The sequence below is a fragment of the Henckelia pumila genome, chromosome 2 (genome assembly GCF_033568475.1).
Source record: "Henckelia pumila isolate YLH828 chromosome 2, ASM3356847v2, whole genome shotgun sequence".
Taxonomy (NCBI): Eukaryota; Viridiplantae; Streptophyta; class Magnoliopsida; order Lamiales; family Gesneriaceae; genus Henckelia; species Henckelia pumila.
In genome coordinates this window covers 134621581-134637891 of record NC_133121.1, presented here as the reverse complement: position 1 = coordinate 134637891, position 16311 = coordinate 134621581, and the positions used below count along the sequence as shown (strand labels likewise).

The following is a 16311-nucleotide window of genomic DNA, read 5'->3' as shown; positions in this document are numbered from 1 at the left end:
GAGATGCCAGAAGATAGATTAGAAATCAGTAGAGATTAGTTGCTTGATTGTAAATCTAGAATAGCGTTTGGATTGTAAACTTGTTGGATTTCTCAATCTTGATCAATAGACGTGATTGTTCTTGTTCTCCCCGTGGAGTAGGCATGGAATAACGGTCGAACCACGTAAATTTTCGTGTTGTTATTGATTGATTTCATTTACAATTTTATTACATTGATCATGTGTGCTTTGATATTGTGATTGGTTTTGAGCTTGCTTGAGTTCTTGTTCAAGTTCTTCGAATTGATCAGCTTCTATTGAAGTTTTTGTGAGTGTTGTTGTTGTATTGCTTAGTGTTGTGAGTTTTATTTCAAATCTTAATTCGAACCCAACAAGTGGCGGAGTCTGTGGGAACCGCAAGAATAGTGGGATCAATGAAGTTTGATATAGAGAAATTCACAGGTAAAAACGGTTTCTCACTTTGGAGGATCAAAATGAGATCAATCTTGATCCAACGGAAATTGATGGAAGCTTTGAAGAACAAAGAGGAGACGACCTCTGATGCTAAGGACAAGACTGACATATATGAGAAGGCTCACAGTGCTATAACCTTGTGTTTGGGTGATAAACCACTACATGAAGTGGCTAGACAGACATTAGCAACAGGTGTTTGGACCAAGCTTCAGAGTTTATAAATGACTAAGTAACTGGTTAATAGACTCTATATGAAACATAGATTATATTCTTTTGTGATGAAGGATGAAAAGAACTTAGAAGATCAGATTGAAGAGTAGACCAAAATTCTTGATGACTTGGTGAACATAGAGATCAAACTTGAAGAAAAAAATAAGGCATTAATTCTATTGAATACACTGCCAAAGAAGTTTGAGAACTTTAGAGTTGCCCTTTTGTATGTAAGATAACAAAAAATTACTTTGGAGGAGGTAATGTCGGCCATACAGTCTAAAGAACTGCACATGAAGTCTAATTCTAACTTTGAACCACAAGGAGAAAGTCTTATGGCTCGAGGTAAATCTGAGAAGATGAATTACTCTGGAAAAAGGTATAAGTGACACTCAAGGAGTCGAGGAAAGTTTCGAATTTTTGGCTTAGATATTACATTTTAAAAAGTACTATTTGGAGGTTAGATTTCATGCTATCCCTTATTCATAAGTCCAAATAAAATTTAGATACTTAATTCGAGTTTCCAAATGAAAATGACAGGTTTGTTACCGACGTCTATTGGATGAAAATGGGAGTGCCACATCAAAGAAAAGCTCGCCGTGCAGTTTTTCAGCAGAAACACAAAAAGAATGAGAGTCAAAGAAACGATTGCTACCACCTCTTTAAAGAAAATAAGATGACTTTTAGGATGAAAGAGGAGCATGATGTGATGAATGCTTGTTGGTTTACGCAGGAGCAATTTTTAAGGTTACATCACATATCTGCATGGACAATGGTCCGCCATGCAAATATAGCAACCATTTAGCAAAGCATAGTTCTGGTAAGAGCAGTGCCTAACTTGTAGAACAGCAATATAAGATATCTGATGTAAATTTGCTGTTGCTCGTTCATCAAATTTTCTACAATAAAAAAACATATTATTACGTAGCATGTTGGTTTATCACATTACAAGTACCAAATGTTAAAATGATTGAATACATTATAATTATAATTATATTATAATTCATAAATGTGTATGGAAAAGCTACAATCTTTCCTCTCAGCATTTGCGAAAACAGAAACCCTGATGGATAGTAAATGTTGTACAATGCTCTTTTTCGTTTTTTTTCCTCTGCTGAGAAAACCAGCGGAGAATTTAAGCATCATGTGATCCAATGTTACAAGATTCAGTACAAGTGGACGTTGAAAAATATACTACATGGCCATACTAAAGGCTGTGAAAAAGGGTTATCTATTTATCGTGTTCATTCAGAATAATACTGCCAAGCGACAGCAAGCCCGGCTACTAATGCAACTTTCGCAATCAGCTTATATTTTGTGCTTGGTGGTGTAGATGACGACGAAGATTTTGGTGGTTCCCATTGCCTTCCCCGCAACTTAGCATATAGTTTTGATAGCATCAACGTCAATGGGCCTGCCTTCTTTTCCGCTGCAAGCAAAACATTCATCAAAAAAGGACTATTTGAAGGGATAGGAGCACGAATGTTTGCTTCAACAAACAAGTGTACTTCAGCTTCACAGTAAAATTTATATAGATAAACCAGAAACGGGTGAAACAATTTACTCTGTAAATTTATTTGACTTGTTTACCCCTTTATATTTCTAGAAATACTATTATTAGTTTTGTTAATACATTCAGTCTCGATATAAAATTTTAATCCTGTTATCAGAGCCATTACGATTAAATCAGCAAGAGAATTGAACAAACCAAGACTTTTTGAAGTCTTGAGCTGATTAAGCACAAATGCAACAGAAGGCAGATGATAGAGAAAGCTTTATCCTTGCGATTAATTTCACCTCTGTAACGACCAGATGGAATTCAAAAGTACCATTCAAAACAACATGCTCAGACCATCGACATATATCAATTGAGAAAACATCAGAGAAATTAAGAAATTGTGTTTCTATTTACACTTCTAATGGGTCATTTGTAATGTGGAACTAGTAAAAGTCTAAGTTTGCCGAAAATTTGAAGCACATTTCCTAATCACCGAGCACCAAACTAGGAAAAGATTCATGGCTCCAAGGGTTGTTGCATAGATACAAAGCTTTATTATTGTGAACTGGTACCCAGTTAGAGACATTAATCAAGGTGCCCTTTGGTGTCATAAAAGAAAAATAAGTTGCAGATATGAACAAGAATTGCGAAAAGATGTCGAATACTATAATCCTGTAACTAAGAAAAAACAGGTGCAATGAAAAAGGGGGTTATTTCAAGCCAAAATGGCATGAAAAAGGGGAGAAAGGACAAGATATTCCTGTAATGGCATACTATTCAGCTACTCAAGATACTGAACCACCCATTTTTTCCGAAATAATTGTGATAACTATAACCCCCAGCAGCCTATATCATAAATCAGCAGTGTGGGAGTGATTATCAACAATAATGATATCTTTGTCATCAAACTAGGACTTCAACAAATATGAAACTTCAAAAGTTTCTATGAACTAAATTATATATGAAGCAACCCAGAACTGATGGTAGAATCTGTACTCCTAAATTGATAGTGGGATCTGCATAATAGTGGTAAAATACAAAACTACTAATGAAACTGGACTTTATATTTGATAAAAAGCAGAAACTTCATGTTAAGATAACCATGGTGACAGTACCCAAAAGCTACAGATAAGAATATCTCACCGTTGCTCTTTAGAAGCCTTTCTTCTTCCCCGACACGTCTTCGCAGTGCATTGAGCAATGATCCAAAATATAAAGCAAAAATGGTACATGTAATAGTGATGACATTGTAAGGCATGCTAAAATCAGGAGTTGTCAAAGGCACAAGAAGCACTTCCGTGTAAGAAAGAACGTGATATCTTTCCTGGAAAAAAGCTAAGGTTGTTTAGACTATGTATAGAAAAGAAAAGAGAAAGCACCAAGCCACCAACAGGTATCAAGACAATTTGTTTCCGTACCTGTAACTTGGCTAATATGGGTATTTTTTTTGAGTATCCATCATCAAAGCTTATATTTGCTTGGAGGTCAGCAAAGTGCACTATAGCTGATGGAATATCAAAGCCCTGGTTAGCATCTGGAGGATATTCATCAATATGCAGAAATCCCTGTCAAAAGAACATTATCTGTTAAGTTACTTCGGCAATTTTGATCCTGCAACTATAGGGGTATCCCATTTTCAGTCATGCATGTATGCACTTGTGATGTTTGGGATGTTCTAATGATTACTTTTTTTCAAGCTACTTTCTCAATTCAGAGTCACATTATTCTTCAGCTATGAATACATCGTGAGGTTAGCTGAGGCCTGAGCCCATTTCTGAGAGAGGCAAAAGTGCAAAAGTTAGATATTTTGTCAATCTTAGGTGACTTGAAACTGGTAATTAACTGCCAAGCAAGAATTAAGGGCAAAAAAGACGCAGAAGGCTAACATGATATAATTGCAAAGTGATTCTTGTTCTAATTCAAGCTGTCATGAAATAATTATTTTCTCTCTCTATCTTTAATGATAGCACTGTCAAAGACTCAAATACACCTCAATTACCAAAACTAATTAACTCAGGTAGTAATTATCAGCCCTCAAGCTAAGCACAGTGTTAGCAAAAAGAGGAAGAATAAATATAGATAATTCAGTGGCTACACATTCTCTTCTTCATAGCTCCAGTGTTTGCGTAAAGGGGAAGAAGAAAGTACCAAAATTTGCCACGTTACAGCACCCCGTTGCCTGCTCTTTTCAACTCATTATCAATTGACAGCTATAAAAACTGAGTAACCCATGATCCAATAAGAGTTCTAATTCAATTTAAGTCCAACATACCTTATCAAACTCTAGAGTCAATGCAGCTGTTTTCACTCCACAAGGTAGTCTCAAGACCATTTCCATTACTCCAGGAGAAACCTTGTCTTCAGAAGGTGAAATACGTATGTTTTCTATGTTATCTGATGTAGATTGAAGTTCTCCATCCATGAAAAATTGCAGAGTGTGATAATAAACCTTGACATACCAAGGAACCAATTGGAAAATTTCAACTCTCATCCAGCATTCCTTCTCAATATAATAGGGTTTTTCCCCATAATTGCTTCCGGTAGACTTCAATAGGATGGCTATAGCACCCCTTTCGTTCCCACTGCCCAATAAAAATCTGCTAGCATGTAAAGGTGCCTGTTGGCACGACCAGATGACTGGAATTTTCCATCTCAATCCCAAATCTAACGGTTGAGATTCATCATATTCATCAACTGGAAATTCATAGAGGACAGAACCCTCTCTCACCACATTCTCTATTTCTTTTATAACCCTTTTAGGAGAATGCGACATCTCACATACAGAGTTTTTCAGAAAACCCTCGTGAATAATAATTTCTTTATCTGACTCTTCACTTTGCTTCAGTAATTTCTTGAGTTCAGACACTAGATTCTGCTCAAACTGAATGTACACATTACTGGACTTGGAAAGATAACATTTTCCATGAACTTTCTTGCCAAATAATGAGCTCAGAGACCAACTTGGTTGGGTTAACTTATCAGAAAAAGTAACTCCAGCTCCCAAAGTGCTTGGTTGGAGAACGACTGTCAGGGTTTGTTCGAGCATTATCCCAGAATTCGACCTAAACTCATCGAATTCATCTGATGTCAAGTGCAGGCGTTGAGAATGATAATAGCCCCTATATATTGAAGGACGGTTCATCAATGCAGAAAGCCCAGCTTTGTCTCGGCAAGGAAGCAACTTCAACCAGGGAGTGAGATTCTCAGTGCAAACTGCTTCACGGGGTAATGTACCATAACGCAATTTGCCTGATGATGAGCGAAAGCTCCACTGAGGCGCAAAATATGCAGTTGAATGCTCCAGGAAATTGACTGAAGCACAAAAGAGTCCTGAAAGAGCATGGGTTAGATTTTTCCAGGACTCGTCAACCTGGTATAGAGGAACATCAAACTCGGCCCACAATTCAACTCCAGGAGGCTTCGCTTTGCTGCTTGAGATGGGGTCATATCCGCCCCAGCGCTCATAATTCCAGCGACCCTGTGTGAATGATAGCTCCATTTCTCGGATTTGGAACTTGTGAACCTGATTAAGCAGCCACATGACAACTGGTTATAGAGCAGGATTGCATCAAGCAGTGGCAAAGAGCATTAAAGTCTTCAAACATAAAAATGAAATTGGCACAGAAAAAAATGGAACAAGTAACAACAATTAAACATAAAACTTCATAATAAGAAATAAATTTCAAAACGAAAAAAAATCCAAGTAAAATGGAAAATATGTAATAGATGCTAGCATGCTGCGTCAATTCAAAAGAATATAAAAAACACAACAACTGGTCCAACCCTTCTCTATCTGATTCTACACCATGTTTGGTGCTTCAATGCTCTGATGTTGAATGTACGTACACAGACTGGAACGAGAAAGAACTCTGTTTTCTCATGACATGTTTACAGTTATCATAATAACGAGTTCAACTTTTTAATCTCTGTCACTTTGAATTCACAAATCACAGTAAATTATATTCATTGCCATTTCTCTGTCGGGAAAATGTGACGAGCTGTTTTCTCATCAAAAATGAAACCAATTTTAAAGCAAAACCATCAAAAGTTCGTCCATTTTAGTTCACCACAACTTACAAATCTAACAAATTATTACGCAATTCATTGGAACAATTCAAAAGAACAAAAATATGCACAATTACCAGAAAAAGACAAGAGGGAGGGAGAGAAAACCAGCACAAGGCGATGGAGCAAAATCAGTAGATAATCAAGGGATGAAAATCATATTTACCAACTGATAAATTGCTTTGGGGAAGAGATGGTGGTGGCGGCCATAGACACGAGTCGGCGGCAAATTGCTCTGAAAGTGAAATTGAGCCAACACTTTGCGATCGGGCAAGGGCCTCAAAAGTAATGCTTCTGTAAACTCTTCATCCAATTCACCCGCTACAGATTCACAAGTAAATATGAACACTAAAAAAGCAAAATGAAGTACTTTTAAACGAATCATCTCGTCGGAAGCTCTGTCAAGAGACACATTCCACCGTAAAATAGTTGCCGCGGAGAGAAATACCACGTTCCGCCATTGGAGACTCAATTTTAGCTCGAAATGTACAGTGAACTCGCTCGTGCAACTTGTTTGATTCATGGGCCTCCACTTGATATGGGTTAGGCCCAATTAGTTGTGTTAACCAAGTTATGACATTATTTAATTTGTATCTTAACTATTTTTTTTTATCTATATTTTGAATTTTTTAATTTGTATCTTAACTATTTTTTTTATTTATATCACTCTTGATATAAACGCACAAAAACTGATATCTCGAGTATTTTTGTGAGATGTATCTATTATTTGATCATATCATAAAAAAATATTCATTTATATGCCAAAAATATTGCATTTTATTGTAGATATGTATTAGATCGATTCATCTCTATTTATGAAATCGTCTCACATAATACCTAAATCTATTTTTAAAAAAAAGTTTTTGAAGTTTTAAATTTTAAAAAAATATATCTCAAAAATTACAAATATATATATGTATATATATTTTGACACCAACAATTTTTAAATAAATATGCACGAATGCGAAAGAGCACTGTTTAATTATTAAACATGATCTGTCTCCGATCCTCTCGGGTTAATCATGTCGGTTCAATGTTTCTCATCAATATGTGTGTGTATATTTAATTGAATTTATTTAATCTATCAAAAATAAAGAGTATAAATCAATATCATTAAAAACATGTACGTACTCTGTCAATTTGTAAATTTTGTTAATTTACTTTTACATGTGTAAGTTATAATAATAAAACTTGGTTGGGATGGAATTGAATCCTAAAACTCACGAACCGGTTCAATCCTCCTTTTGATTTAGCACGTACAATCATATATATTATATAGTAATTTTTCATTTCAATATAAATCATCTGTATATAAAATATGTATATATGTTTGGTGCTAATTAATTAAATGCGCACTCGGGAGGAGGTTTAGGAAACCTGGACCTATCAGCACAATAATCATAATTCATATATTTCATCCTGACTTGTTGGTATTCTTCTCTCTGAACATGATCCAACGTCCAGAATTTCTCGCGATTCCACCAGTACAATTCAGATGAATAGCAATGAGCCGAAGAAATGGGGCATCCGCCGACGCCGAAGCCTTGGAAATTGGCTGTGAATGGTGCATGAGACCAGTTAGTCTTGGTTTGCCCTCCATCTGTGGCCCAGCTATCTCCGTCCCACAAGCTGCCTTCCAAAGTCATGCCTTGTGTCGGGTACATTACGCCTATATTCGTGTTGTTCTTGAATATCCTGATCGGGATATCGTCCACATAGAACCTGTTCCATGCCAGTATATATATACGTACCACAAATTAATTAATTATTATAACGTCCAAGAGTACCAAAATTTTTGTCAGTCTATGATAGTGTTTTGAAGAGCTTCTTAAAAACACTTCTCAGCTTTTTCGTTAATAAAAATTTGAAACTTTGTTAACAAAAAGCTGAGAAGTGTTTTCTAAATTAAAAGTTGTCTCAAACACTACCTATATATCTGGCTAGCTAGCTATTTACTTACACTATTTGGTGTTGGTTCCAGAGTAATTTGTAGGAATGGAAATCCGCTGTGGGATCGAACCACAGGTGGGTTCGTTGCTCTCGATTTCCTTGGCCATTGACAAACACGTTGGTCTGTAGTGTGATGGGTTTACCCTCTCTGTTGCCCAAGAATTCGAAGTCCAGTTCGTCGTGATTATTCCCAGTTGAAGTCAGCTGCATGTGAGTATACATTTATAAGAATATATGTTTTGAATATAAATAAATATGATATATATAGAAGAAGAAATTATATAATATTAATTATTCGTACGTAGAAGGCCGTAACGACTCCAGCAGAGTCCTTGGCAGGCAGCTTCATCTTCATGTGAAAGAATCCTGATCCATACCTTAGCTTCGATCCAAATCCCGCCCCTACGTACGTACAGTAGTACTATATATTAATTTACATTTTTTAATGCTATTTTGCTATACAATTAAGTCAAAAGCCCAATTCAATAATAAATTAATTAAAAAATGAAAGAACATATTGTCCCTTAATTATATCTACATAATATATATATATATAGCTAGTACTGTAGGTGTAGCCCTTGTCTGCGTACGTTTCATAATATATGCAGGTACTATTGAATTATAATGTTCATGCATTTATACAAGAAAATAAATTATATATAACGAAAAATATATAAAAACTAGAGTGAATTTAATTTGGGTCTCATATATTAATTGTCTCTCTACATACATTAATTTTGATCATTGCATGCAGTATGACTATATTGCAAAAATTTATATCTTGGTCTAGTAGTACTGTCTTTACTTTTTCGTTTTGCAAGTTTATAAATTTTTTTTTTTCAAACACGACGTTGATATATGATATGAATATTAATCTAAGGCATGTGGTGTCCCATGATCCATACTTCCAATGCAAAAAAGACTGAAATTATGAAAGATAATAAAGTTCACGAAAAAAAAACAAATATTAAAATAAGAGTAACTAGTAGATAACCCGAATCCTTATCGAGCGAAAGCTGAACTTGTCTTCCTTGGTTGATGGTATGAACATGACCATTTCCCCATCTAACAATGTAGTTGGCATCAAACTTGGCGTCTTTGGCTCCAACATGAATCACAAGCAGCACACCACAAAGTACCAAAGCAAGCACTGCAAGAGAATTAGTACCACTCGAGTTGGAAGAATTCATTTCAGAATTAAAAAAAAGGGAGAGATAATTAAAGCCTGATTAATATATACTTAATTTCGATCCTATATATTACATATTGGATTAAGATGGGCAATTAAATAAGGGCAAGGATTGTGTGATCATTATCTTGTAACTTGTCCGCACGGCATTAACTTGTCCATGCTATTACCCATAACTGATTATAATTGGATCACATTTTCTTGTTTGGTAATGGCTCAAAATGTGTCCGATTGTGAAGGGTTCTCAAAAGTTGCAAACTTTATTGCAAAATATATATTTGAGCATACCTGTGATGTTTGGTTGGGCTCTCTTTTTCAATCTATTTCCAATCCAAATTTTTTTAAAAAAATCAAAAAAGATAGATAAATAGATAGATATCGGAAATATCGTTTATTTGGGGAAAGAAATTAAATTTGGAAGAAACTGGCTGTTACATTGAAACGATGATCTTATGAAATAATTAGGCGGATCGACTTTTCAAACTAATACAAGACTCAATTCATACCATTGTAATAGAAACTTTGTGTGCGCATGTGGTAACCTTGCGGTGCAGCGATTTTTAGTGTTAGAAGTAGAACAAATCGTGCTGGGTTTTTGTAAAAAAAAAAATAATTATTATTATTTGACTGAAAAATATTTGGTTGTATTTATAATTGTTGGTTTTATGAAATGAAACGTTCAGAATTACGAAAAATTCATTACTCATAAATGAAAGGTTTTAAGATTCATCCCATTCCACAAGATGACCAATTAGCCATGTTAATTACGTTTTTTCAACTAAGTGTTTTAATAAATTATACACTTATTTATTTATCACTTCATTAAGTGTCAATAAATTTTACAATTTATTTTGGTGCTAAATAAATTCATCTAGCTAGATGCACGTAGGGGTGGTAATAATTACTGAAATCCCAAGCTTTCCCAAATCTCATCTCATTCTTGTTCCAAAAAAATCTCTACCCGATATTTTTCAGACCCGAATTTTTGGGATTTTCCCCGTCTCGATTGAGGGATTGGGAATAAAACCTTATCCCGACAGGATTTTCGACCTGTCCCGAAATAATATTATAATATATTTAATCAGTAATTTTATTATAGATTAAGCTTATTATTGTGTTTTCACTCACATAACAATTAATTATGAATTTAACTCACATAATTTTTTTTGTTAAAATGATTGAATAGTAGAATAACGAAATGACGTCTTTGTGTTTTTTTTAAAAAAAATTAAATCAATAATTTAATTAAATCATATTTATAATTATCAAATTAGAACAAATACTAGAATAAGTGATGTAAATTATCTATTTAACAAAATTTATCTAGTAATTTATATACGAACATTTTATTAATAATTATTATATGCATATTATGATATTTTTCTTTTGACAAAACTTGAAAAATTAATTATCTAAATAGTATTTTTTATAAAATAATCACATTTTTTTTTGTTTTTTGAACGAATTTTGGAAAATGAAAAAAAATCAAGATTTCCTCTCTCTCCCTACCCGACGGGATTCCGAACATTCAGGATCTCGAATATTCAGGTCCTGAAATTTGTCGATACGAGATTGGGAGTAAAAAATTTTCCCGATTTTTTTCGATATGAGAATTGGTAGGAGGGTTACGGGACAAATTCCGACCCTATTCCACTCCTAGATGCATGGATATTTTCCTTCATTGGTATTTAATACGATTGGGAAAGAGTGTTATACGTATATATTACTTTCTCTGTCTCACTCATTTAGGCTATATTTATTTTTCATTCATTTCAGATATATAGTCTGGTTTCCAACTTTTCATATTTGATGTTATCCCTCCTATTATTTTATCAATTTATCTTTATTAAATTAATATCATTACTATTTATTTTAATTATTTTATTCTATTAAAATCTTCATTTTTTTAAGAGAAATTATTTTCTAAAACTTACTTTCTCAAACAATTTCTTAGTATGTGTGAAAACGCACAAATGTCTATTGATATAAGATGAAGAAAATTTATACTAGCGACTCATACATATGACAATTCGCATGCAAATATTTTTTAACATAATTAATTACTTTTAAATATTTTTTACAAATCAGTGGTCATGAATTTTATAACTTAGTAAAAAATAATTTTTTAGAGCATCCACAACCCTAACCCTTTATAACACCCACCACCTCATCAAAAAGCATAAGGTCCACTGTCACATACTCATTATAACAATATATATCTTTCACTCACATTTTTTTTTTTAACATTAACACTCATTATTTATGAAAAAAAATAAAAATTAGCAATAATAAAATTAGAAAAAAGAAATAAAAATTTGTTCAAAGTCAAAAAATTTTTTAGAGGGGGGAAGGGGGAAGGGGGGAGGGGGGAATGAATTAATGCGTTATAATGCACACTCACAATGTCTTATAGATGCACATTTAACACTCATTGTAGACGTTCTTATAATTATTTTTATTGAATCAAAGAATATAAAAGGTAATTTTGGTCATCCATTAAAATACTGTATTTATAGTATTAGATAATTAAAGTACAATCTCCTTTTGGTTAAGCTTAAATGAAAATTACAATTATATCATCTATACATACAAATATTAATAGGTTAAGGCCTGAGGTGACGTGGAAAAAGATTCCCCAGTGTTGCGGGTTCGATTTTCGTGTGGAGCATATTCTCTGCTGAAATATTGTGGGGTATGCTTTGAAGGTTGGGTCATGTTGCTCTCTCTTTCAAGTTTCTGCCGCTCGTGCACATCCCTCGATTTAACCTCTGCATGAACCAATGGACCTCTGACTCGTGTGGAATGAGTTTCCTTGTGGTCAACCCTTTTTTTATTAATAGGTTAACGAGTTTACAGTAATTAATTTTATTTAAAATTTATTTATAATTATAATATCTTATCTATTTTTTAAAATTTTAAATAACTAATTATCATTTAATATTTATATAAAAAAGTTAATATTTAATTCGTCATATCATCTTGAAAATTAACACGAAAAATGTATGTATTTATATGCATACATATGAAATTTTGAATAGTTAATTTATCATATCATTCTGAAATTAACACCAAAATTAATTAACATCAAAATTTTATATATATGCACGCATCACGTGTAAATGAAACTAGCTAGTAGTCTAGTACCATATAAAAGGGCAAGATAATTTATGTTCATTTTCCCACAATAAAGTATATACATCATCATATTAAAAATTGTGAAGAAGTATAAGACTAAAGTCCTAGCTAGATATTTTAGGGAAAATGTTAGTGGTTAGAGGTAAATTTATCGGTAATCCTTTTAATGATTTTCCAAGAATATAATTTGATTTCTATGTGTTATGCTGAATTCAGCTGAAATCCGCATCATGCCTCGATCCCGTCAAACGAAAATTTGATTTACCGATAATTTTCGTGGAAATTATAATTTACAGCTAAAAAACAAGTGAGGCTTGGTGAGATATTTCCTTGGATTCACGTAGAAAAGAAGAATTAATTAACATGTGCATCGATCAACTTTAGAAGACGATCTTATGCTACAATCGATAAATCTTATACAATCGGATATAACTAGAACGAGAAATTGTTATAAAATAAATTGAGATTTGAATACAAATCAAAATTCAGGATCCTTCATATCAAATTAACATATCAAATAACGATATAACTTTAAGTGTATCTGAATTCATACAAAACTTTTAATGTTAAAATCACTATAATCACTCATTTATTAAATACTACCCAATTTTGATTTTTAGATTTTCATATTTGTTTCCAAACACTACCAACTTTTTATTTTTCTTAACTTTTTTATAATCTATAAATTTAATCACTTGTACAATAGTGCATAATCTTTTGCAAATACACCTTTAATATGAAATGGGAACGTCAACTCATATTTATAACTGGAAAATTTATAAATTTTCTTTGTTTTAATTTTGGTATATCATAGATTAGTATGTAAGAAAATAGGCATCTATTAATTGTATTTTAAATTTCAAGATAACAATTTATAAACACGTTAATTAAAGATGTAAGCCACATGATTCTTACCGTTTCTTATACGGGCTACATATCTCATAAAACCAAGAATGTTTTCATTCCAAAGAGTGCTCAAAATTTTGCAATCTTGAATCAGACCATCTCGTACGTACAATCCCATCCATCCGGTAATTATACCAATATATTGGTTCAAGGCGGTATTCGTGGCATTGAAGCACAACTAAACCTCCAATGCTCTTAATGAGTTGATTCAAAGACCTTAATTGAGTGTAAATAAACCAACACTTAATCGAAGTTCGAAATCAAATAATAAGGGTGATTATTATAAGTAATAATCAAATTGGCGTGGAACATTTTTTTTTTAATTTACGAGTGAGTTAGAAGAAATATATTACTGATAATTTTTGTGGAAATCAGAATTAGCTACTGAAATTAAAATAGCTAGATGCCCCCTCCAATTCACGGTATACAAAGGAAAGAATTAACATGTGCATCGACCAAATTTTGGAGACGATTTCATGCTATCATAAAATGTACTTATACTTAATGACTTTGAAGGTATAATCAAACTCAAATTTGAGCAATCCTAATTAAGTTGTTCGACCTTAGTTAAGATTCATGGTCATGAATATAATTAAGCAAACGCAAAATCGAACTCTAGTAGTTAGCACATAAACTTAACTTTGAAAACTCAACTCTTTTTCCCAAAAATATTTGCAAAGTTTACGACTCGATTTTTTGTAACTTCATCTGGAAACCTAATTATTTTCTTCGTCAAAGATATTGCTATTTCAATTTTTTTATATTATTATTAATTCAAATTAATATTTGAAAGAAAAAAAAATTAATCATATTTCTCTTCAGTTTCTTTTCTTTTTTAAAAAATAAAATAAAATTGAAGGATCGGCCGGGCTAAGGCTCATAGACAGGGAACATAATTGAGTGATCTTGATTTGTTCTTGGGTTAATTCGACTTTATACCGGGATAATATTACTTCAGGGTTGATCTCGTGGTAAAAAAATGTCACATCGTTTTTCATTTAATGCAATACATAATTAATTCATATGAAAATACACATATGAATCTTTTATCATTATTGAATCAATTGTTCCGATATTATCTTAAGATATAGAGTCGAATAAATCTCGTATTAAGCTCATGTACAGAGTTGGTATTCTAGTAGGTGGATATCCAGACAACCTAATTAAATCATAGTGCAGACAAAACCTTCTGGTGAACTACTCAGCCAGATTAATTACTTGCATTTTTATGTAAACATGCACTTAATTTGGTATCGACAGCAAATGAGCACACACGATATTACAAGTAAAACTACCTAAAAATATATTATAAAGTACTTGTAATAAATATTTGGCTAGCTAGCTAGCTAACTAATTGGTCAAATTTATGAATACAAGAAAATCTTAGATAATATTTTTTCTCAAACGTTCCGAAGTTCTTGGGAAACAGTAAGTTAATAACGTTGATAAGTTCATGATTTTCAAACGAATTCTACAGTCTACACGCCAATACGGCACTATTTATAACATCAACTAATAATTTTTTAGCTTATTTTGATCAATAAGAAAAGCGTATACATTTGATTAATTTTAAATTATTTATCACTCATAAATATTTTGTGTGCATTTTGAGAGTTAAATTTAAAATCCATGGATTTTGGTTATAGTTTTATTGTTTGCAACGAAAAAATAAATCAAAATTTAAATTAATACCTTATTTACATATCAATAATACAAAATAAAGTATAATGCATTTCAAATATGAAATCATTAATTGATCAACTTGAAATCAATCATAATTAACATATTCAAAGTTCATAACTTTGAAATAAATCGATCCAAAGAGAAACTATGATTATTAATATTTTCGTGCGATTGTCCATAGGAGCATAGACGAATTGATAAGATCTGAGATGACTTGGGAAGAAATTTCTCAGCGTTGTGGGTTCGATCTCCGTGTGAAACATATTTTATGCTGAAATATTGTAGAGGTATGTTCTGGGAGTTGATCATGTTGTTTTCTCCCTCAAATTTCTGTCGTTTGTGCACATCCTTCGAACCAATAGACTTCTAATTCATGTAGGATGAAGCCCTCTTCCGGTTCAACCCTTTCTTACTATTTTCGTGCGATTAGGAAATGGTGTACATTTATTGGACCATAGGTGCGTGCCATGTCTTTTTCGACAGCTACTTGTCTTGACTCTTGCATTGATTGTCCGTTTATCCATGTTCCATCTTAAATGACTTCAACTCAAAATTCGATTTTTTTTTTTTTTTTAAATCTTCATGTTAATATGCAGCACCCAAAATTTTACCATAAGCCTGAATTCTTCATCTTTTATCAATATCATTATATGTAGTACTATAGTAGTATCAATTCTCTTATACACAAAAATAATACATACTATCAAATATAACGCACAGACATGCATTTATGAGAGTTTTAAATTTGTGATACGGATCTTCTAAGTCCTAATTAATGTGAATCATAAAAAAATTATTATTTTTTAATAGTATTGCTTTTTAATTTATATATGATCTGGTTAACACGATTCACGAATTATTACACGTAATATCTTCTCGCAAACAACCTATCCAATATGTAAACATGCATCTGTATTCAACGATGTTTCTTTTATTATATTTCTAATACATGTTTAATATGAGGTTTTGTAATTAACAAACTATTGAAAATATAAGAAAATTTTAATATAAACACTCATTAATAAAGTAAAATTGAAAAGTTGCATGTTAATTAATATTTTTAATTAATTTCTTAATGTCAGTGAAAGTTCGACTTAAATCTTGAAGTAGTTTCCCCCCTTTATTTTTCAAATGCTAGATTTAATCCCTTTACTAGAAATGGATCAACCTTTCAAGCTGTATCCAAAGGATATGGCCAGTCGGGTAAATTCATGTTCACATA

General features: G+C 32.5%; 2 protein-coding genes across 2 annotated transcripts; both read right to left on the bottom strand.

The window, feature by feature from the left end:
* Positions 1-1681: 1681 nt before the first annotated feature.
* LOC140881309 (uncharacterized) lies at positions 1682-6727 on the bottom strand. Its single transcript, XM_073286506.1, has 5 exons — positions 6393-6727; positions 4434-5684; positions 3580-3726; positions 3305-3485; positions 1682-2092 (listed from the first exon to the last, which is right to left on the bottom strand). The coding sequence occupies exons 1-5, from the start codon at positions 6609-6611 to the stop codon at positions 1908-1910; spliced, it is 1983 nt and encodes a 660-aa protein (XP_073142607.1). The 5' UTR covers positions 6612-6727; the 3' UTR covers positions 1682-1907.
* Positions 6728-7438: 711 nt separating this feature from the next.
* Positions 7439-9405, bottom strand: LOC140884598 (xyloglucan endotransglucosylase/hydrolase protein 2-like). The gene is made up of 4 exons (XM_073291397.1): positions 9171-9405; positions 8478-8578; positions 8187-8380; positions 7439-7948 (listed from the first exon to the last, which is right to left on the bottom strand). Exons 1-4 carry the CDS (start codon positions 9364-9366, stop codon positions 7567-7569), a joined length of 873 nt encoding a protein of 290 aa, XP_073147498.1. The 5' UTR covers positions 9367-9405; the 3' UTR covers positions 7439-7566.
* Positions 9406-16311: the final 6906 nt, after the last annotated feature.